At 32.6% G+C, this 22,765-nt stretch overlaps 1 protein-coding gene across 3 annotated transcripts in view; it reads left to right on the top strand.

Moving 5' to 3' along the window:
- Positions 1 to 22,765, top strand: part of Vps13 (vacuolar protein sorting 13C) — a 157,821-nt gene that overhangs the window by 95,009 nt on the left and 40,047 nt on the right. The window contains exons 39-43 of one of the 3 annotated variants that reach the window (XM_069818432.1): positions 2,716 to 2,940; positions 5,699 to 5,914; positions 9,927 to 9,974; positions 20,164 to 20,271; positions 22,361 to 22,564. In XM_069818432.1, coding sequence (XP_069674533.1) covers positions 2,716 to 2,940; positions 5,699 to 5,914; positions 9,927 to 9,974; positions 20,164 to 20,271; positions 22,361 to 22,564 — 801 coding nt within the window. The remainder of the gene's footprint in view (positions 1 to 2,715; positions 2,941 to 5,698; positions 5,915 to 9,926; positions 9,975 to 20,163; positions 20,272 to 22,360; positions 22,565 to 22,765) is intronic. The other 2 variants (XM_069818433.1, XM_069818434.1) reach the window with 2 other exon arrangements.

Here is a 22,765-nt window from a genome sequence, read left to right on the forward strand (position 1 = left end):
GGTATTCGGCAAGTGAGATAGAGCTAGAGTGTCAACGCAAGTGGAGTCCCAAATTAAAGATTTTTCTCTAGACCATGGAATTAAGATGAGACCATCGGGTTGTTTACCATCCACGCGACTAATACCTGGTGGTTCCAAAAGAGACAGGATGCCACAAGAAGTCAGAGATCTTTTAATGATATCATTTTTAGGCCAAAACCAATCATCTATCAGCAGACTGGTCCAATAGTTAGATATTATCGACTTCAGTTATTAAATGTACCTGTACATGTGATTCAACTCAACAATATACTGTAATATTTTTAGTCAATAAAAAGTGTTTTAAATTCAATAACACTACAATAATTTTTTTATTTATTTATTTATTTTCTTTTTAAGATATTGTTCACGTTAAGGTTCCAGCATCCCATACTAATATCTGTTCCCCTCCTTCCCCTCTTCTTCCTCTTCCACTACAAATCACGTAATTTGGCCCTACTTGCTCGCACACTCCCCTGTTAAATGGAAGCTGATCACTGGAAGTTGGCACGACCAGTCGTTAGCATTTTAATTATTCTTCACATAATGGTCCCACTGTATATTTTCATTTTAAAAAAAAGGCATTAAAAATGCGACGATTATGCGATGGAATGCAGTACATTTAATAAAGCTTGACAGTCCAGATGAAAAGTGTCAATGTGTGAACTATTTGACATGAATATTTCGAGCACTTGTCTTCTGTTTTCTCTTTACCAACAATAAGAACATGTTTGTGTATTTCTGTATGTATTGCATGTTTGCTATAATTAAACTAAAAGGGACAAAATCGAACCAAGCACCTGCCATTTTTATAGTAACTGCATTACTATCAGCTGCAACATGGGTGCTGTGAGTCTTCACAGATACTATTAATTGGCTTTTCTTTAACCAAAATTCACAACATATCGTGGCTCCACAATTTTTCTGATCTTGAGGTTGAGTGGACCCCAATTCAGATCCTAGAATCTTAAACGTGTGAGTATAGCAGGGAATCGAACCCAGGACTTCTGGTTCATACAGTAATCAGGCAAGATAACAATTTCACGCAGGAGGTGGTGTTTCTGTAATTAACTTTTATGTAATTTAAATATCTAGTAACAACATTTTTATTTACAACTCACAATTACCAGTACTTTTATTAATGCTTTTTGTGTAAACTGTACCATATGGTATTTTAATATGTAACCCCAAACAGATTTTTTTCGTGCATTTCTTTTACATTCTATTTGCTCGTGAATCTGTAAAAATCTTAAGTGTAACGTTGATCAACTAAGGAACTAAAGTCATCATCAACAAATAGTAGATTTATTTCGTGCAAAAGATGTTCTTCGTTTTTATATAAGGCTGATAAGGCGAAATCTTATATCCAGTGTTGATTCTTGGTAACATGTCACATTGATAATGAATGTGTACTGTAGAAACATATGTTTCAAAATTTTCACTGATTCACAGGTATCCTCCAGTGTATACATGTACTTGGTGCAGTGGTGTAACAAAATACTTAAAAGATCTACATGCAGGAACCAGTCAGGGCTCTGCTACAGAAATTTGGGAAATATTTTACCAAACTTTTGTGATGCATAAATTGAGAACTTCAGTGAAGTTGATCTATTATTAGACAGTACACTTCACTTGATAATATGTCTCAGAGGAAGAAAAATTGTTTGTATACAGTAAAATCCCTCGTAACCAGCACCCAAATAACTGCCAATACTAAAATAACAGCACTTTTGGCTGGATCAAAAAAAAAAGTTTAAAACTGCCACATTGCCACACTCTGGGCCGTCAGTTTTGCCACATTAGGAAGTTCACATGAATTTTCGTTTTCAGTGAATATTCTAACCTAAAATTAGTGTATTATTTGTGTTGTGTGTTGTTTTTTAATAAAGAAGATCTACACAGTTTTTATGTTTAATTATGTTCGGACTGTTACTGTTGACACATTAGAAGTTCGCACGAATTTTAATTTTCAGTGAATATTCTAACCTAAAATTAGTGTATTATTTGTGTTGTGTGATGTGTTTTAATAAGGAAAATTCACACAGTTTCTATGTTTATCCAGTTATGAGCAAGTGATAGGGAAATAAGCTTCACATGGATGCAGTTTCAACATTTGGCACCATAAAATATGAACTTTTTTAAAATGTAAATTAACGGTATTTATTCAATTATCCGGTAAAATCTCATATCCAGAACTAGCCTGGTCCCTTTGGTCCTGGTTAAGACGGATTCTACTGTTATATCTGAAGTCTGATTATTAAAATATGTTAGACAGTAATGTATATAATAAAGGGGGAAAGAAACTGGCCACCATATCCCATTATCTCCTGGCTTAGTTGTCTCATGAGTGATGCTTTACTGGTATCACTTATGAGGTTCCAACCTGACTTCAGACAGTTTACTAAACAACAACAATGAAGTTGAGTCCAATCAAGAGGAACCAATGACTTCATTATCAAGTGCTAGGTATTGAAAACAAATCAACTAACCTATCTGCCTGTTATCAAGCTTTGTGACTGCAGTATGTTAATTGTATCTTATTCAGTTATGACATGTTATAGAAAGCTGGGTTTGCAGCGAAAGACCTGCTTTTGGGCAGAACACTGAATGAATGATAGTTTATTTTTGTAAAACCTTCAAAGAATATCCACAAATTGTGTGAACACTTTTTGTAATATTAGCATGTTTGTATTGCAGATTGTTGGAGAGATGGAGCAGGTGTACTTCGAGAAAACGAATCGTCATACTATGTCAAGCACATGCTACAACATTCACTTACGACCTGCAGTTATTCTCAAGAATTTCCTTCCAGTTGATCTGATATGTTGCATACAGGGCATTCCTACTGAGAAAAAGATCAAAGCAGGAGAAAGTATACAGATGCCAACAGCAGAACCAGGCAACACAGTTATTGTACTGAGAGTAAGTATCAAAATATACTGTAAATTTAAGACTGTAACTCGATTGATACAACCATAATTTCAAACTTTTTACTGGAAGGAAAATTTCGAACATCAGAAATAAAGGTGCATTGTGTATCATCAGATGGTTCTTTCAGACGGGCAGACATTATTGCTATTAACGGACACTTAAAACGGGCTCTTGTTCTTGACCCTACTATCTGTTTCGAAAGAAACCTAAATCAGGCCACCGAAGTTGATATTGAGAAGAAGTCGATATATGAACCTTGTCTGCCTTATCTTTCTCAAAAGTACAACGTCCCTCTTAAACAATGGTCTGTCATTAGTTTGCTGTTTGGCAGTAGAGGTTCTATTTCCAAATTCACATGGAATTATCTTAAGGAACTTCACATTCCTTTTGATTATGTAAAGTCTGTCCTTATAAATATTATCAAGGTTTCTCTTCAAATACTACATCATCATCTCTATTTCAATTAATCCATTTATTTTGCCTTAAACAATTAACTTTTTTTTTTTTTCTTTAATGTATCACATCACATTATTGTACATGTTTATTGTATTCAGGACCCTTGTGGTCACTCAAATTCTTTGAGCTGATGTCTATAATTTAGAATTTATATATATAAATGCTTGACATTTTATTAATTAACTAGTCATACCCATGCGCTTCGCTGCACTTGTTAGAAATAAATAATATAAAGTAATTACATAATTAAAATAGGACATTTGATCCAGGGAACATCCGTGTTTGATAGAAGGGTAAATCATTTAATATGTTACTTAATTGAAATTGTATTTAAGTAATTAAAATACAGTGGGACGTCGATTATCCGAACTAATTGGAACCAGGTATAGTTCGGATATGCATTGTTCGGATAATGGAACATAAAATGTGTATAAAGTTTCTTTACGGTAATATACCGTTAAAATATTGTACTGCACATACAAAATATGTAATAATTAATAATAATAAATTATTGTTATTTATTTATTTATTTATACTGGCAGAGTTAAGGCGATAGGGCCTTCTCTTACATCCTACCAGATCACAAAGTATACAAGCAGTGAAAATTTAACAGAAAGTTAAAGAACAGAATGCTAACATATTACAAAAAAATAATAATAATAGCATAACAAAATCGACACTAAACAACATGAAAATAATACCATAATAGAAGAAAGAAAGTAAAATACAGTTCTAAAGATGTATGTACTGTACATAATAATGATAACAATGACACAATACAGTACGTACCTTGTTGCTTGAAGAAATCGCTCCCTTATTCCATGCCGCGATTTGAAATTTTTTAACCAACCTGTACTGACTTTGAAATCAGAGGAGCCCCCTAATTTCTTGTTTTTCTTTCTAATGCCTCTTCACATAACAATAGACCTGATATCGGATCTCCTTTCACTTGCCTTTATACAAACCACGTGTAAATGGCCTGTTCAAGAATGGAATCATTTGCATTCTTCATAGTTTTTCTTCAAGCTTCGCGGCAAATTGTAAAATGCTATCTTTATTTCATTTTATATCAGAGATAGTGGATTTATCTTGATTTATCTATGCTATATTCTTGTGCCAGGGGAGACGCACTTTCTCTCGTAAATAATTTGCGCGTTAGATATTGTGATGGTGAGGGAACATCTCAGGTCGAGCTATAAGGTATCTCCAGGTTAGAGAGGACGCCGAATTTCAGACAAAATGATATCACATCCATAGTAAAGTCGCAATATGTGATCTTTGTAGTTAAATCAACTATAAATTTAAAAAAAAAAAACTCCACTTGGACCTCTCAAGATTTAAACCTTGTTAATCAGTATGGAATGTTGATGCTCTAGCCATTAGGCTAGCTGTGCGCAAATTATTTATTTATTTACTTAGTTACTTATTTACTTAATCACAAGAAATAATTTCATACTATATCTTTAAATTTGTTGCTGATCTTGTTGTTCCATATGTGTGTTATGAACTTGTGACTAAGAGATCCTTCAGTGTATTATGTGCTGAACTTACTTCTTTTATTAAGAATTAAGAATAATTACATCAGGTCACTTAAAAGGCATAATGATGTACATAAACATTTGTTTACTTTAGTATATTTTACACATTGTTTTCGAAGACGAACATTAGTTGATACTGAATAGTACTATGGCTTTTTGCACGATATTGATGTAGTATCATTGCATTGTTGTTATATTTTGTCATCTATTCTTACAAACCAGTATAATCGTCATCATCGTATTCTTTGTTGTTATCGTCATTATTTACTATTTATCATAAGAAATAACAGTAGTTCGTATGTTTCTTTCCAATGAAAATTGAGTATATTGTAATCTGAAAGTGGACACCAACGTAAATATTTACTGTTACCATACTTTTATCTTAAAAATTACGTGTACTCTTTAGAACAAAATTTTTTTTCAATTTTAGTTGTCTTTTCTTAATAACACTCACCTGTTTGTTGTTGGTGCTTAATGTACAGAGACGTACAGAAGAATGTTTTCACTCTTAAGTTCTGAATGAGAAACAATTGAGACTCACCATACAGTCGTAAAACGTACCACAAGTCAACAGAGTTAGATTTTGAGACAATGAAATATCATTTACCACTTGAAAACAATACATTATGTATCCATGCAGTGTTAGATCTGAAAAGTTCTAAAATGGACTTTCGGTAAAGCCTACCAAGTGAATGAAAATGCTGGTCACATTTTAGGAGCATTATCATGATCTTAACTGTTAAATTTATGTACAGATTGTTGACTATTTGGAGAAAGAATGGTCTTGCAAACATGAAATTCAACTTCATGCACCTGAGTTTGCTGTATGGACGTTTGATTCCTACGACAGTGTTCAGAAAGTTTCACTGGATCTTGGAATGAATACCTTGAGTAAAAGAGGATCCATTGTAATGTCCCTTTACTGCCCGTTTTGGATGCTCAACAAAACTGGTGTCATGCTGACATATAGGGTGAGTTTTGTATTGTAATATATAAAATTTTCTTAATTTCTAGACTTGCATGAGATATTACTTTCAAATTATTACTTTTTAACATCTTTCTTATCACATGCAATTGATTTGCATGGTGACTGTTACATTTCATTATTATGTAGTGGTTGTATTTTTGTTGTCACTTTTTATGAGCTACTTCTAGCCGTTATGGTTTTTAAAATAAGCTTATTCAACAATAAAATAAAACATTTATATATTGCTAATAGTCTTGAAATTGTCATAATGTTCCTCTTCATACTCATTTGGACACGTGGTCCCATAAATTGTAGGTAGCTATTTTATAATTATTTTTAAAAATATTAATGAAATCTGTGTTCATTTCTATCTACCTAGCCATTCACTAACTAGTTCACTGCATATTCATTCATCCTCCCTCCCACCTGCAAACATGCGAATCCATCCATTTTTCCTTCTATCCATATTTTCGTCCACTTATGTCCATCTTCCACCCACATACCGGCCTATCCATCCTTCATTCCTTGCTTCCTTCATTTATATATCGTTCCTCTCTGTTCATCTGTCCAAGCATCCATTCATTTACACATTTGTTTATTTATTTATCTATCTATCCGGCTTACTCTTGTTCAGTAAAAGATGTGTACCAGTACATGATACACTGTATATGTTCATATTACATGCATCTACAAATACACACGAGGGACACTCCATTCAGTTCTTGGATTCAAGGTTCGTACATAACTAAAAACAAGGGATAGTAAAGAACAACTTTTATGACTCATGACTTGTTCAGAGATGTTTCGCTGTAACTTATAAAAAGCACTTAAAATTGACATCAGTATAAACATTTTTAAACAGTAAAATTTTTATAAGAGAAATTGCATAAAATATTTTCTAAGAATTATTTGTCATACTGAAGCAATGTTGTTAAGTTGTATTTATCAAGTTTATATTTGTGTGTTAGTGATTAAAAGTTACAATTTTGTAGTGTAGTGAGTCATTATATTGTTGTAAGGCTTTTATTTTATAGTATAGAAGATTTTATGGTAAGATTATTTTTCTCTTTCAGTCAGTGTACTCTTTTAATTGCTCTGCACGAAGGGAAATATCCTAGAGGTAGTTTCCATAGTTGCATATCCAACCTAAGTTATAAATATATATCTAAATATTTAAAAATTGTTTTAATATATAACTACATTTAATATTGGGTGTCTCCATCTAATGCAGGCTATGTGCGGGGTTTCTCAGTATCAGATTGTTCCTAGCACGTGGTGATCAAACTACATCACACACATGTAGCATGTTCTCAATCAGTGTGAGTCATTTAACTGTTGTAACAAGGCGTGTGTATTCAGAGAGCAGTATTTCTGTAAGAAATGTGAATACAACTGAATTTAGGTTTTTTTTTAGATCAAGTGTTCATGTCTCCTAGGTAATCTTCCTTCCTCCATTCTTTTGATATGCCAAACCATTTCAATCTTTCTTTCTAATTTTATCTGAAGTTGTTCTGTATTTAAAATATCTAATTTCCTCATTTTTTATTCTGTCCATTTTGGTTTTCCCCAAAATTCCACGCAAAATTTTTATTTCTGCAGTTTGAATTCTACTAATTTCTTTTTTGTGTATATGTCCAACTTTCAGATGCGTATGCAAGAACTGGTTTAAAATAACGTGTTTTACTTAGAAATTTTTACAATTTATAGGTTTGTCTGCATTTAGCCATGTTACATACATTCGAGTTTCTTTGAATTCTGCTAATTTCATTCTTTATTTTTGTACAGTGTTTGTACAAAGTCTGTATACACATTACAAAAGATGCAACATACCTCTTAGGAATCCAGAATATCTGTATGTGTCCCTCCGTGATCTCTGCACAGTAGAATGCACTGTCATGTTATCTTGTTCATATTAACTAACATTCTTGGGGTCACTGTCTGGAAAGCTGTGTGCACCGCATTTTCCAGTTCATCAGTGGGAGCTGCGATAAATTACGCATTTGTCAGAAAACGTGAACTTTGCCTGCTGAGCCATTGTTGGAAATTGTTGCAGCATCTGACCACAAGCATCCACACGTCTCTCCAAATCACCATCTCATAATTCATTAACATTCAATGGATGCCAATGCTTTAATTTCACCTCCAATTTCATGTGTTTCCACATGGTTGATTCTGGTATTCCCAACTCAGCAGCACACTTCTGTGTGGACTTGACTGGAGATTGTTGGACAGATTGTGCCATGTGTGCACAACATTCAAGCCTTGTGGATTGGCGTGTCGCAAACGCTGCTTGTTGTGAAAGCTTTCTTTTCCCACAGCAACAAAGTCTTCTAATGTAATGTATTGATGCTGTCTTCTCAAACTGCGCAACGAAATCGTTCATGACATTTTTCATTGATTTGCCATAGGCTTGACACTCATGGACCCACACGGCAGCTCCAAACATTCCTCAATCGTGTATTCACTTGTGTCAGCCATTCCTTCAACCAACAATCTGTTGTCACGCATTGCGATTCTCAGAGGGTCAATAGTGAATAGCAATAGTGCCATCCTCATCAGCATGAACATGGCACGTCAGCTTGAATTTAATGTAGTAATGTAATTTAATTTAATTTAATGAAAGTGTATACTTTGTAATGTGTATACGGACTTTGTGCACAGACTGTATGTGCCAGTGAGAAAAATACACCTATCTTTCTGGTACTGTCATACTACTATGCCACCACCATCATCATAAATGTGACATAGATAGCATTGCAATCGGAATCAACCAGAACTACGTGCGAGATTTGAAAACTGAAAACAAAATATTTGACATGGTTCAAGGCTCGCATTGTAAACGGAACAGGAAAAGCTGAAAGTTTACTGTTCTGGGTAAAGTCGTACATCTGGCAACCCTAGTAATGAACTCACGACCTACAATCAGATGATCAGGAAAAGACGTACATCTTGTGAATGGGTTGTAAATAACGTTTGTGCTAGAAATAGACCCATATCTTATTTTATTCTCCAGCACAGTTTGGTTCCAACTCCTCAACAACATAAATTCACATAATTCCCACTACTGGTCAACTGAAAAACCAGACATTCGTGAGGTTCTCTTACATGACAAAAAGGTTGATGTATGGTGTGCCATGACTGAAGAAAAAACTATCGGACCGGTTCCCCCCTCCCCCCTCCCCCCTCCAAGAATCAATTATTAATGCTGATGAGTCTACAAATCTAATTTTACTCCCCATTTTTCGAGAATTGATCGAGATGGAACAAAATTATGCAGTCCTTCAACAGAATTCCGCCACTGCTCATGCAGCAAATGTTTCCTTAAAATAAATTAATGAAGTGTTCCAGGACAGAATCATTAGTGTTAATCTGTGGTCCCCTCGATATCCCCCAATCTAACCCTTGGTGATTTTTATCTTTGAGAATCATTGAAAGATAAAGTGTATAAGACAAATCCAAGCACCTTAGAAGATTTCAAGCATAATATCCGTCGAGGGATTACCTCTATTTCTCGACGGAAACTGGAGCAGATGATAGAGAACATGTTGAGGTGACAGAAATGTATAGAAAATGTGGTGGGCAATTTCAGCATTTTTCTTTTGATTAAATTAGGTGAGTACATGACACATTACCAGTGTCAGCTCAGCACACTGCATGGCTAATAGGTATATTGTTGCTACACATATGAAAGCCACTGTGTGGGTTGTGGGTGGGCTATGTTAGATTGAGACATCCAGTATTAGTAGAAATAAACTGATCCATATTTTTTCTAATAAAATATGATTGCGTTCCAATATTTTATATAAATAAAAATTATGTTTTTTGTCACATCACACACGAGCAACTGTGGCAATCACTTCTTGTGTTGCTTTATTCTTTTTCATTGTTTTGTAGTGTTTTGCTTAATTACAGAGGCAAAGGATGCTATAATGAAATCTCTTTGTTTTGTGAGTTTTGTCTTGTGTTCGAGTTCCTTTCCTGTGCAATTGTTACCCATATCCATTTGCTGCTTACAGAAATCCCGTAAAGTCGAGAGAACCGAGACTTCTGGAAGTCCTATTAAGGTACAAAGTCGGCTGGTCCTTCCACTGTTGCCTTTGCTATATACCTGCTTTCCCTTGCCCGAATTATTGTCTATGTTATGTATGTTAGCTAGTGTCGTGTGGATGGAAACTCTTCTGGTGATTTGTACTGCCTGCTATAACTATATGTATTGTATGACGGCAATTCAAATGAAAACATGTAAGCTGACATTAGATATATTGTCAGTAATATTCATGAATCCGCCTCACATAATACATTTGATTTGGCATATTTATGGTGTGTTGAATTTCTTTAAAGAAAGTAATAATAATAATAATAATAATAATAATAATAATAATAATAATAATAATAATCTTCTTCTTCCTCTATTGGACGTTTCTGTTTATACAGGTCATCCGACTTAGCCTCTTCCAGACATCTCTATCCTCCCAAAATTTTTCACTCGACCATTCCATTCCTCTTGCATTTAAGTTCTCCCTAATCCGTCCAACCAACTCATTCTTGATCTCCCCATTGTCCTCTTCTTATTCTCTATTCTCATCTCCAATGCTCTTCTTAGTAATCTCTTTCGTACCATCCTTTTAAAATGGCCAAACCATAATAATAATAATAATAATAATAATAATAATAATAATAATAATAATAATAATAATAAATGGTTATGTTCGCTATTAGAACAAAAGTTCTAACCTAACCAATGTTCGATTGAATTTTTGAAAGATTTACTTTTAATAAAAATCCTTAAAAATTAAAAGATAAGTAAACTAGATATTTTAACAAAATTTGTCAGCTGCTGTTTATAATTATCCAACAGTAATTGAAGGTAATTAATTCCGTCTTACAAAAATATAATGTTAAGGGTAGGATGCAGTTCTTTAATTTTCATTTTTAATGAATTATTGAATTGATTTGTATTTTCCTTTTTCCATGTGTTATAATTTATTATTTTTAAGAATAAGTTTATTTTATTTGTTTGCTTTATATGTAGATTTTTTACATGATTTTAATTGTATTTTCTTGAAGGGATTTTTATTTATACTTTGTTTTAAAATGAAGAATTTCAATTATTAAGGAAATGTAGGTTCAGTAACTTCCCCCTCCCTCAGTAAAATTTGTGGCAGTGTCTGTAATTTTACACTGAATATAGTACTGAAAATGTTTGGTTTCGGCAAAATTGATAGACATACAATTAGATTCAGCGAAACAAAAAGTAAATCAAATGGTAGCTGAGGATGGAGAAGGGAAGGTTATTAATTTTCTCATGCCGTAGGACCAGCAGATGTCATTAAAATCTGATTTGACAATTAAATGCGTTACATACCAAAAACTGTATTAATATAACATAAGGATTATTATTGTTGTTTAGTCAACTGTCCGAAGACAGGTCTGAACCTCACGAGTGACACCAAGAAGGCATCACTTATGAGTCAATAGGCCAGGAGATAATGGGTTAGGGTGGCCAGTTCCTTTCCCTCTCCATTGCATACATCGTCCACCAGCTACACATTACACGGATTATTATTAATATATCTATTTATTTAAATAATACCATGTAATTCAGGTTTTATTCATATTAATGTAATTTTTAATTTTTGTGACTATCAATAATTTCAACAAAATACTCACATCTTTCTGCTAGCTCAGCCTGCTTTTTGTCCATACATTTCTAATTAATGCTTTTCCGCAGCACTTTTAGGACTAATATAATTAATGAAAGAAAATACTGAAATAACTCTATTGAATTTTCGTAACTAATAAATGTACATAAGTAATTTTCATGTATTTAATACTGTTGTGTTTATTTTATTTTGTTACTACTGTAATTGTTAAGTACCTATTCTACATTTTCAGTTAGTGTAAAATTGTATTTTAGATTTTAATGTAATGAATAGTGAACAAGAGATATATTTAAACAATTGTAAACTAATAATTTCTTATTAACTTTTAGTTGAAATGCTATTAAATGCAACTTGATTTATGCATTAAATAATTTTAAAACACATTAAATTGAAGATTATGAAAAAGACATTCATTTAATTGTATGTAAAACGAACATACAGTATATTGAACACTTAATATATTTTCAACTTAAATATTTTGGTTTTATACTTTCATGTCAATTAGACATGAGATTTCCATAATTTTTCAGTATGAATTACTGTTGACGAAAAAATAGGCGTTTCTGTTCTGATGCGTTATATTTACGAGTCCAGACTATATCTACGTGATAGAATTATGAGCAATAAAGAATAACAAACACCATGCAAGTATACAAAATCTGAATGTGTTTCAGGCATGTTGTTCCATGTGAATTAATTTTGATGGGTAATTTTATTGTATGGTGTGGGTGCTAAATTTATTTGAATTGCCTCAATAGTTTATTAGAAGTTGTTAATGCTAGACTGGTGTATGCCCTTATAGACTTATCTTCACACAAGACTGATGGACAATCCTTCACGTCACATTCCTCTGCTATGTTCACAGTTTCACGTGCTGGATATGGTATTTAACATTGTAGTTTCTATGTCCCATTTGTTACATTTCAGCATGGTTCTTTACGTCAGATATAATATTCAACACAACAATAACACGGTATTTGTATTGGGAATGTAATATTTGGGATTACATTATTTTCCTATTCATTGTGCAAATATATTTTCTGTGAATATGGGAAAATAATACACATGGGTGACTTAATTGTACTTGTTTAGGTTAACATATCTGTGATAAATTCGTGAATTTTAATATACATTACTATATGTATTTTACAAACTGCATGCGAATTGAACAACTAAAGAAAAAAATATATAAATACAGTCAAACCTCCGTACAACGAAGAACAATATAACGATAAACCAGCATTAAACGATTTTTTTCTATGGTCCCGACAAATTTTGTGTATAAATAACGTTAAATATCCCTCACTATAGCGATGAAGCAATTTTAGAAACACCCTGTTACAACAATATGTATTTTTCACTTCAAGATTTTTCGTAAATCAGCAGCTTGGTATTGAGAACGGTAGCAGGTTCTGTATCAGAGTTCATTCTCTGTTATTTATATGCGTGAATACTGATCACGAGTTTTTTAACAAATCTGATAAATTTTCAAGCTTTATTTAGGTACTTTTTTGTCCAGTGACGGGTACTTGACTTTCTGCCATTCACCCAAGCATCTCCTTCAGAGTGACAAGGTTATCTATATAGGACAGAATGATAATGATTGATGTAACGATAAACCAGCATTAAACGATATTTTTTGTGGTCTTGGCAAATTTCCTATATAAATAACGGTAAATATCCCTCACTATAGTGATGAAGCAATTTTAGAAACACCCTGTTACAACAATATGTATTTTTAACTTCAAGGTTTTTCGTAAATTGGCAGCTATTCTTGAAGATGGTAGCAGGTATTAAGGTTTTGTTTTCATGAGGTACTCCTGATTCCTCTACCAGCATTGTCATTGCTTCATTAATCATTATCTTGACCCGAGAGTAGGAATTTCTACTAAGGGATGGACGTGTAACCAGTCTTCCTAGTTATTTTCCAGTGTACAGATGACAAGGTGGGAGTAAGTAGGCATGGTGATGGTTTCTGCTAAACGGAAATCAATAAGTTTGGAAACTGAATTGGCTGCATTTAAAGATTTGGATGAAGGAATGTAACAGACAGACACAAAAATATGGATTTTCAGAATCTACATTGACTACTTTCTTTAAAAAAGTAAGAAATTGAGGAAAGTGTCACCAGTTGCAAATTTGATCCAGCACGAAAACAATTGAAGATGGCAGTCTCAAATGATGTGGACAGTGCTGCGATAAAATGGTTTATGTGTCAGTGGATGATGGTATATCAGTGTTTATGGAGTGCAGTGATGAATCTACTGTATAATTACAGAATTGAAGGATGGGAGTTAAAGGCAGCGAAAATGACTATTTCGAAGATGGTGTTTGTTATAATAGTAAAGTAGAAACCAAAAAAGTATCTTACTTAGAACTGCTTTGACACAGAGAAAAATTCAGTGTGCTGCAAGTTCTCTTCAGTGTGTTACAAAGAAACAACTAATTGTTTTAGAATCTTTAAGGTCGGTGTTTATTAAAGAGGCTATCAAGAGCAAAAGCAAAGAAAAATTTCAGATTTCTTTCAAAAATAAATACGTGCAGTACTACTGTACTGTATTAAATCTACTTCTGCAGTATGTAAGTACATAAATGTGTGATTTATTATATTTAGTTCCTTTACATGTTACCTCATAGTACTATGCTGTAGGTTAAACGTTACTCTGCTTGCACTTTTTATCCTATGTGATAAATCACAGACCCTCAATATAACAACCACCCTGATATAGCAGTACAACCTGTTAGGGCCCGCAAATATCGTTATATGGAGGTTTGACTGTATATTTTTGTTAGGTTATGTTCAATACAGTTTTGGTTGGTTTATTCAAGTGTTACTGCAATGGAAGACTTGAAATATTTGAGACTTAATCAATTGTTTAACTAAAATAATTAACTCTAATGACAACTATGTTGTTATTTGAAAATCCTCTGAAGCTTAGATTTGTCCTGTTTTCCATTGTACATTCCAGTGGTACTCTATTAGTTGGATTGGTAGGTCTTCCTGAATTCTGTGGATTACTTCACATTGAAAATGTTTTCCATCCATGGGTGCATCTGTTTATTTTAAAATAGGGCATTAATATGAACGGATGTTGAGTCTGTGTATATGAGCATTTAGACTCTCATGCTCTGTAGTTACATGGGACATTGAAACGTTCTTTTTCGTGGGAAGTTAAGGATTGCATCAAGTAACATTGTGTGGTCTATGTTGATATGTGTGATAATTACATAAGAAAGTTCTTTACAAATTATACTGCTGCTTCTCACATGACTGCTTTCTCCAATAATTAATTTTTTGACTTTATGCTGATAAATTGTAACCACATTCAAGATTAAAAGCAAAAGTGTGCAGTACATAATGAATTACAGTAGGTGCTCGAAATTATTCCTGTTTGCTTGTACACACAAACATTGCTTTATGTCATTACGGTCATCACAAATTGACGCGTTCTTCACTTAAAATGTTCAATTTCATGTAGGGAATGAGGATTGTTAGATAAAAAATCAAACTATGTCAAATCTGGTGACCTCAGAAGCCATGACTCTCAAAGCAGTTGTCGAAGATTTAACGAATTTCAGTTACAGAATGACTGGAAACATGTACATTGGTGTTATTTTCCTTAAATTATGCATAATTACTTCATTTCTCGTTCACTTTCGGGAAAAAAATGGATCAGTATTAAAGTAATGTATCAGAGTTCATTCTCTGTTGTCTGTATGCGTGAATACTGATCATACATTATAATACGAGTTCTTTTCAACAAATCTGATAAATTTTCAAGTTCTTATTTATGTATGTACTTTTTTGTCCAATGATGGGTACTTGACTGTGTCATTCACCCTGGCATCTCCCTCAAAAGTGATGAGGCAATGTACATAGGATAGAATGATAATGATTAATGAAGCAATGCCAGAATGCTGGTAGAGGAAACGAGTACCTCGTGAAAATCTATCACCAAGCACTGTCCTTGTCCACCATAAATTTACTTGGACCCACCAATATCTAAACCCAGGTTACTAGCATGGAAAACAGACCCTCTAGTTATCCAGGAACGTTGAGTATATGGAATTTATGCAATACGTTCTCCACAAAGGTTTCTAAATGAATATGTCCCATAAACATTCTATATTTACTATATTATTACGTAAATGCATGACTGCACACCACTTACATTTTGGTCTTCTGAACAGTTCTGATTAAATGTCGATACCGCAGCCAGTGATAATGTATTGTTGGTAGGAAGAGAAGATTAATCCAAGAACACAGTTTCAAGTATCTGGTATTTTTAAAGGACTTTCTTTATGTAATAATAAACATGTGTAAATAAATATCTTTTCATGGAATAAGTCATTCTCAGTTTATGTTACCCTTGCCATTATGTCGAAGGTTTGTGGTTTAAGCATAGCTAAGAGTACCAATAATGGATTTTTAACTGTAGTTGAAATCTTTCAGGGTAGAGACAAAGTTCCAGGTCCCTTTTGCGTATTCTTGTCCCTGAGAATGGCAAAATTGAAGGGTTCAGAATCATAGCCAAGTGCCATTTACTAAAACCATAGGAAACAAGAGTTAAAATGACGTCATTACCATAATTCAATAGAAACATATAGGAAGTAATATAAAGCATACACATTAAAACTAAATGATATGTCAATCTTCATTAAACTATGGTATTCACTTAACTTTAACCCTTGCTTTCTCCGTTTTTAATAAATGGCGCTTGCCCCATTATGGCTCTGAACCCTTCAATTAGTCAATCACTTCTTGTTCAGGCCAAAATTCATCTCTGCATATCATCGTTGGCATCCTTAGTATCATTCTCATCAATCAAATTTTTGCTTAATGCAAGGCGAGAGGAGACATAGAAAGAGAGATCACATCTGAAAATTTCCCTCTCCTTTCCCTTCGAATACCTTTGTGGTTTTGCAGTTACCATGTTGGACATTGAATCCGAGGTTCGCATGTTGAAACCCAACTGATGGCAATAAATTCAGCTGTTGCTGGCTTTTCCCTCACTGTTGACATCTATCTTTCTGAAAATGTTAAGTATTGGTTATTTGTTTCCTAATGTCTGCAGGTATGAGGTAAGACCTGTTAGCTATTCCGACAGAATTGAATTCCACTTATGATGTGAGACATTTTGAAGGCAGAATTTATTATTCTGGATAATAGTGGCCAGGAAATCTTGTCTAGAATCTGCTCATTTAGGACAGTGAACTTTCAGGTGCCATAAATCAACGACATAAGACCCAAGGGTTTATTTTCTTTGATAAGAATTTTCTGTTGTTAAAAACCGATTTCCGTCTCCTGAGTTTGAACCCAGGAATCTTGGGTGTAATAACATGCATGATAATCACCAGACATTGAGAATGGCAAGTTTTAATGTTTCCATATTTATGTAATTCACATCACTAACGATAATCATTTCTTTGATATTCAATCCTATTTACGGAATAAGTAGGCCTACTAGTAGTAGTCTGATGTTGTTAAATGTTAGATTGTAATATATCAGTTAACAATACTGTTAAAGAAGTTCTTAAAGCAGCTGAATATCATCACCATTGTGGCATATTCTTGAAACGTGTTGAATTCTAAGAAGTTTCATAGCAAATTGTTTCAATGTGTCTGGTGTATTGCGTAATGAATTTACTCTGGAAAACTTCTAGAAAAATGTTTCATTTAAAACAATTGTTCGCTAGACATTAATTTGATTGAAATATCTTCATTGAGTAACCGTATTATTTTTCATAAGTGCCTGTTTTGAGTAACCGTATTATTTTTCATAAGTGACTGTTTTTCTCATGAACTTCAATTTTATTATAAAATTCACTTCTCAAAATATTAATCCTAGTATTTTTATCGTAAAATAGAGATAGACGTATGTTATAACTTCGACCACCAGAGCTGTCATTGAACATAAAGTCACGAGTTTTTTTTTTTTTTTTTTTTTTTTTTTTTTAAGGATGAGAAGATTCTGACATTGAAATACAAGTCGATGTCAGGGTGCAAGGGTTTTTTTTTCTTTTGCACCACAGTAACAAATATAATAGCAAAGAATTTGAAAGCACACTCACATAATCACAAAATATTGGCTGGCATAAAACTTTAATTACATTCTAGGCATGTGTATTGCTGATTTTGGTTTTCTTCGCTACAATTGCATCTTCTAATCAGTGAGGATGAACTATAACAAATTGAATTTGGATTTTGTTATGCAGATTTTTTTTTTTTGCATTATAGAATATTACTTGTAACGAGATATGAACACTGCATTAGGCCTACTTAATAAGAACCCTGAACCTAAACATACCAGTAATGTGAAATGAGAATGTGTGCCATGGATGCCATGCCATCATTTTGAAAGAAACTTTCACAAAATATATATGTATTTATTAGCACTTAGAACATGAAGTATTACACTTACATACTATTCCTGAAGTTTTAGTTACCATGCATGTTCTACAGGTAGTGGCATACCCGGTGACTGTACTGGAGTGGTGGAGAAAAGAAAAATCTTTCCATGTATGTGATACTCTCTTGTTAGTGTGCCAGTTCTGCTCATAGTTATGGTTGCTTAATGAAAATTTAAATAAGATTTTATATTTTAATGTATAGGGATGGGTACTGAACTTTTATGTGTATTATACATATGTAAATACTGTAGTTAGAGTTCAAAATTCAAAATAGTTTTTGTTAATTCGGAGCATTTTTTTATTTTAATAAAATGAAAGTATATTAGTACACCGTGAATATTAATATGCAATGTAGATCGAAAATGTATCTGTAGTTTAAAATGTTATATAGTTTATTTACTTTTATCTTTGGAATTTTAAGAATTCAGTAATACTGTACCAATATCTTGCTACTGAAGTAATGACTTAAGACACACATATCCAAGTACCTGTAAATACAATGTCCTGACAGAAATACAAGAGTAGTAAATAATTGATTAAATGACGATCTTACTCGTGTTAATTATGTAAGCCACACATGGTTACATAATTAACACGAGTAAGATCGCCATTTAATCAATTTTTTATACTCAAGTGTTAAAAGTAGTGTACGAAAGATTCAACAAGAGCAGTAATGCCTTCATTGCAGAAAGACCATATTTCAAAGAATTTTCTCACAGTTGGTTGAAAACTGTTTGACATAGTTGGTCCACCAAAGAAACTGTTGGAGTCGTGTTGATAAAATGTTTAAAAGATAACATTTATTTTAATAGTAAGATCTTTGAACGATATATTTATACCTCATAGATCAAAATAATGTCATACTGAAACGCATTGGTTAATATAAATATATCTTACAGACACATGTAGAACTATAAATCATTTACCATACAAAGTACGTTATATAAAATAGAATAGGAGTACTGTGAAATTGTCGCATCATTGTGTTGGACTGTGTGGGATTTTGAAATCATGTTTAATTCTCTTTATGGATATCCGAACCATTAAATATGGCGTTTGTCAGTTGATACGATATACTGTCAAATGGGCAAACTTGGAACAGTGTTTAACTTGGAACATTATCATAGGGTATTTTCGTTTTGTCACAGTGGTAACATAATCTTCACTTGTTACTTTGTTGTGCAGCACATTGATTCTATTACAGTTTGGTGTTACTGTGACAAAACGAAAATACCCTATGACAATGTTCCAAGTTAAACACTGTTCCAAGTTTGCCCCTTTGACGGTAAACTACCAGTATTGCATAATAATAATTGGCTTTAGTGCACTTAATATTTACAGTAATTCTAATCTCATAATATCATGTACTACTTCAAGATAATTAAGAAACATTAATTATTTCGTTATAACTTCCATGAATACGTTTGAACATTCAGAAATAACATTATTACGCAAGGAAAGATGTTTATAGCAGAAGTAATATAGAATTAATGATAATGAATGCTGCTGTTCTTCAGAACGGACGTAAAATTTTATAATTTAACGCAATGCAAATCTTAATAAACAATACTAATGATGATGATGATGATAATAATAATAATAATAATAATAATTCAATTAATTGAGAATTAATTTATGGGTAACATTCCGTGTTTAGTGATAAGCCATGTGTTACAGGCCATTTTTTATATAACCTAACTATTACAAATATATTAGGAGTTAATTTTTCGTTTTGTTGTAAACAATTATACTTGCAGTAGCTGGGGTGGGAATATTACTATGCCCTTATAGTATAAGCAATCATAAGTATACCTAGCATTTTGTTATTTGCTGTAAAGTAATATGCTCATTGTTAATGTATCTCTTTCTCTGAACAGCACAAATTGTGATTAATTAGTCTTTTTTTTTTTTTTTTTTTTTTTTTTTTTATTGTGTGTCTAAAATTCTTTACGGATTCTAAACTTAACTCTTCCACAAAAAAAGATATTCCATTTCTCTGCACCTCTCACTGTCCATTTACTTAAAGCTTAGCCTTATGAGACTATGTACTGGAATGCTAGGAAATTTCATTTAGCTTACATAAACCATACAATTTACTAGCTAGTCACTGTCACTATAAAATGCTTTGCTCCACTATATTTGTGCTGTACTTCTGTCGTTCTTTAATATGTGCTTTCAGCGTTGGGCTTCAAATCTTAGTCTCTCTAATGGCAAGTGGTCTTCGTCAACATGCAATTTGAACAAAGATGTTATGGCACCAACAGGAACAGGAGGAACGTCTATGGTGGTGGGTCCTGGAGTGCCTTGTACAGTAATAATTCACCTTAGGCATGGTTTTTAATAACATTGTTACAGGATTCGAGTGGGTGAAGTTTTAATACTTACTAAAGCTCTTTGTACAATTTCTGCTAATAACGTGATTAGTAGATATGAACAAGTTTTAATAGATGGATGGTTTTACGGTTTAGAACTAACTATGATCACATTAATTCTCATATAAAACTGTCATTTGAATGTGTTTAGGTACTGGTACTTCAATATCTAGCCTTTTTCCAGTGTTTCATATTGTCATTTCACATTTGAGTAACGGTAACTGTAAAATTCTTCACTGAATTTGCTGCTTTAAGACTTAGTATTCCTGTTTAGTTAATTTTCAGTTCTGATTATTAGATTAGCATAAAAAGTTCTTTGTTACAATGAAAAAGTAGGTACTCGACATTGTAAAGACATATTATGATTTGTAACTTGTAACAGGAACATTACCAGGTTGTTGTTTATTCAACTGTCCGAAGACAGGTGTGAAACTCACAAGTGATACCAACAAGGTATCACTTATGAGGCAACTAAGCCAGGAGATAATGGGATAAAATGCTATGGTTCTTCATCTCTTTTTGTCTCTTCTACAAATCATAGAAATTTGTATCCTAATGATGAAAATATTCTGTATGTAATTTTATTATATTTTTAGACTATAATTATAGTGTTGAAAAATACGCGGCAAATATTTTATAAATCTAACTTTCATTTCATGTAGACGAAAAAAATCGAAGAACTGAAAAGGGTATACATAATTACAGTATTTTGTTATGTTTATAATTTTATTAAAGTTACCGTTATACTTATATAATTGGGTAACTCAAATAATTTCACAGTTACCAACCTACTGTTTAAATAAATATTCTTTCTGCCCACATTTTGACGTGGCATTTTCAAGAACATCGCACATTTAATATGTAAATTATATTTGCATACACACATGATTTAGAAACATGGGACTAAAAATAAATTTTAAATTTAAACATCTTCATTTATTTCTTTGACATAGCATAACAGTAAAACATCTTTGTTTAACTCATTAGATTCAATTCTTCATACGAACAAGTGCTGGTAATTCAGATTAAAAACAAAATGGAAATTAATTCAAATTTAATGCTATTGATTGTACTGCCAGTACAAAGCCATATTTTATTAAAATAAGTTTGTTCATATCTTCTAACAAACGTAGTGTGTTCTGGTTATTTCTTTACTTTCAGGTCTTAATCATATTTCTAAAACCATTTACACTAATGCAGTGTAACAGTTTGTATGACTAATTTAAAAGTTTCGATAACCTAAATAACAGTGGTGGACTACACATTGGTGTATTTATTAACTTTAAATTTATGCTATTTTTAAGCTGAAGGAATTAAAGCAGTCGTTAATAGCCTAAGTTTTTTTTTTTAACACCAGGTGATTTAATTACAAGACATAAGATTTCTAATCATTCTGATTATATGTAGGCCTACAATACTAGTCTTTGAGCCATGCCACAATGTTCAGACCATAGCTGTTTTGCTTGGAGTGTAGTTTACAAATCACATTTTTATGCTATAATTTGAGCTATATTACTGAGTAAGAAGCGAACATACTGATATTGATACACGCTCACTGCTATTATGAACATAATAATAGATTACCTTATAATTTTTTACCTCTTTATCATTAATTTCAGAGAAATAACGAGAAATTTCTTACCAGAAATAAAAAACTGTATGTTACTTCATTCAGCTTGTGAAATCAATTGCAACTGAGAAGAAATTAATGTTGCAAAAACATAAAGAATTGTTCATATACGGAATATGTGTAATAAATTTTAAGTTAAGAATATAATATGTAGTTATATATATGAGAATGCCCTTGCTACAATCAAAAATAAAAAGTATGTATGCAAGAGGATATTTTAAGAAAGTATTTTGTAGGGTATAAGATATTTTTTGTAATTCTGCTGCAATTATACACATGATTTTTATTTCATAAAGTTTCTGCTTATGTAAAACCATCGTTTGCGTTACTTGGCAAGTTAGATGTTAGATATATTAATCTTTCATTACTTTCAGCAATTTGAAGAGGCCGCCAATGTAATTTACCATCCAGAGGACTTCAAGGGCCCTATTCTGTTCTCATTCAGAGCAAAGTCATTCTTTGGAAAGAAGAAAGCATCAATCAAAGTCGAAGATGGAGAATGGTCAGACAAATTCTCTTTGGATGTTGCTGGCAGTTCAGGTGTAGTTAGTTGTACCACAGGCGATACAATCTATCAGGTATTGAACTTGTAATACAATGTTTTTCAACTTTTAATTCTATAATGAGAAATTTTGAAAGTAGATCTTGCATTCACAGTGAACATTTAAAAGATTAGAGCTTTACAAGCAAGGTATTAATTTTATGTTAGAATTAAATTTGTTGTATTTTCTTGAAGTATGGTACGAAATATTTGGACAATGTGTTGAAAATCCTAATTT

This window comes from Periplaneta americana, chromosome 2 (assembly GCF_040183065.1).
Source record: "Periplaneta americana isolate PAMFEO1 chromosome 2, P.americana_PAMFEO1_priV1, whole genome shotgun sequence".
Classification (NCBI taxonomy): Eukaryota; Metazoa; Arthropoda; class Insecta; order Blattodea; family Blattidae; genus Periplaneta; species Periplaneta americana.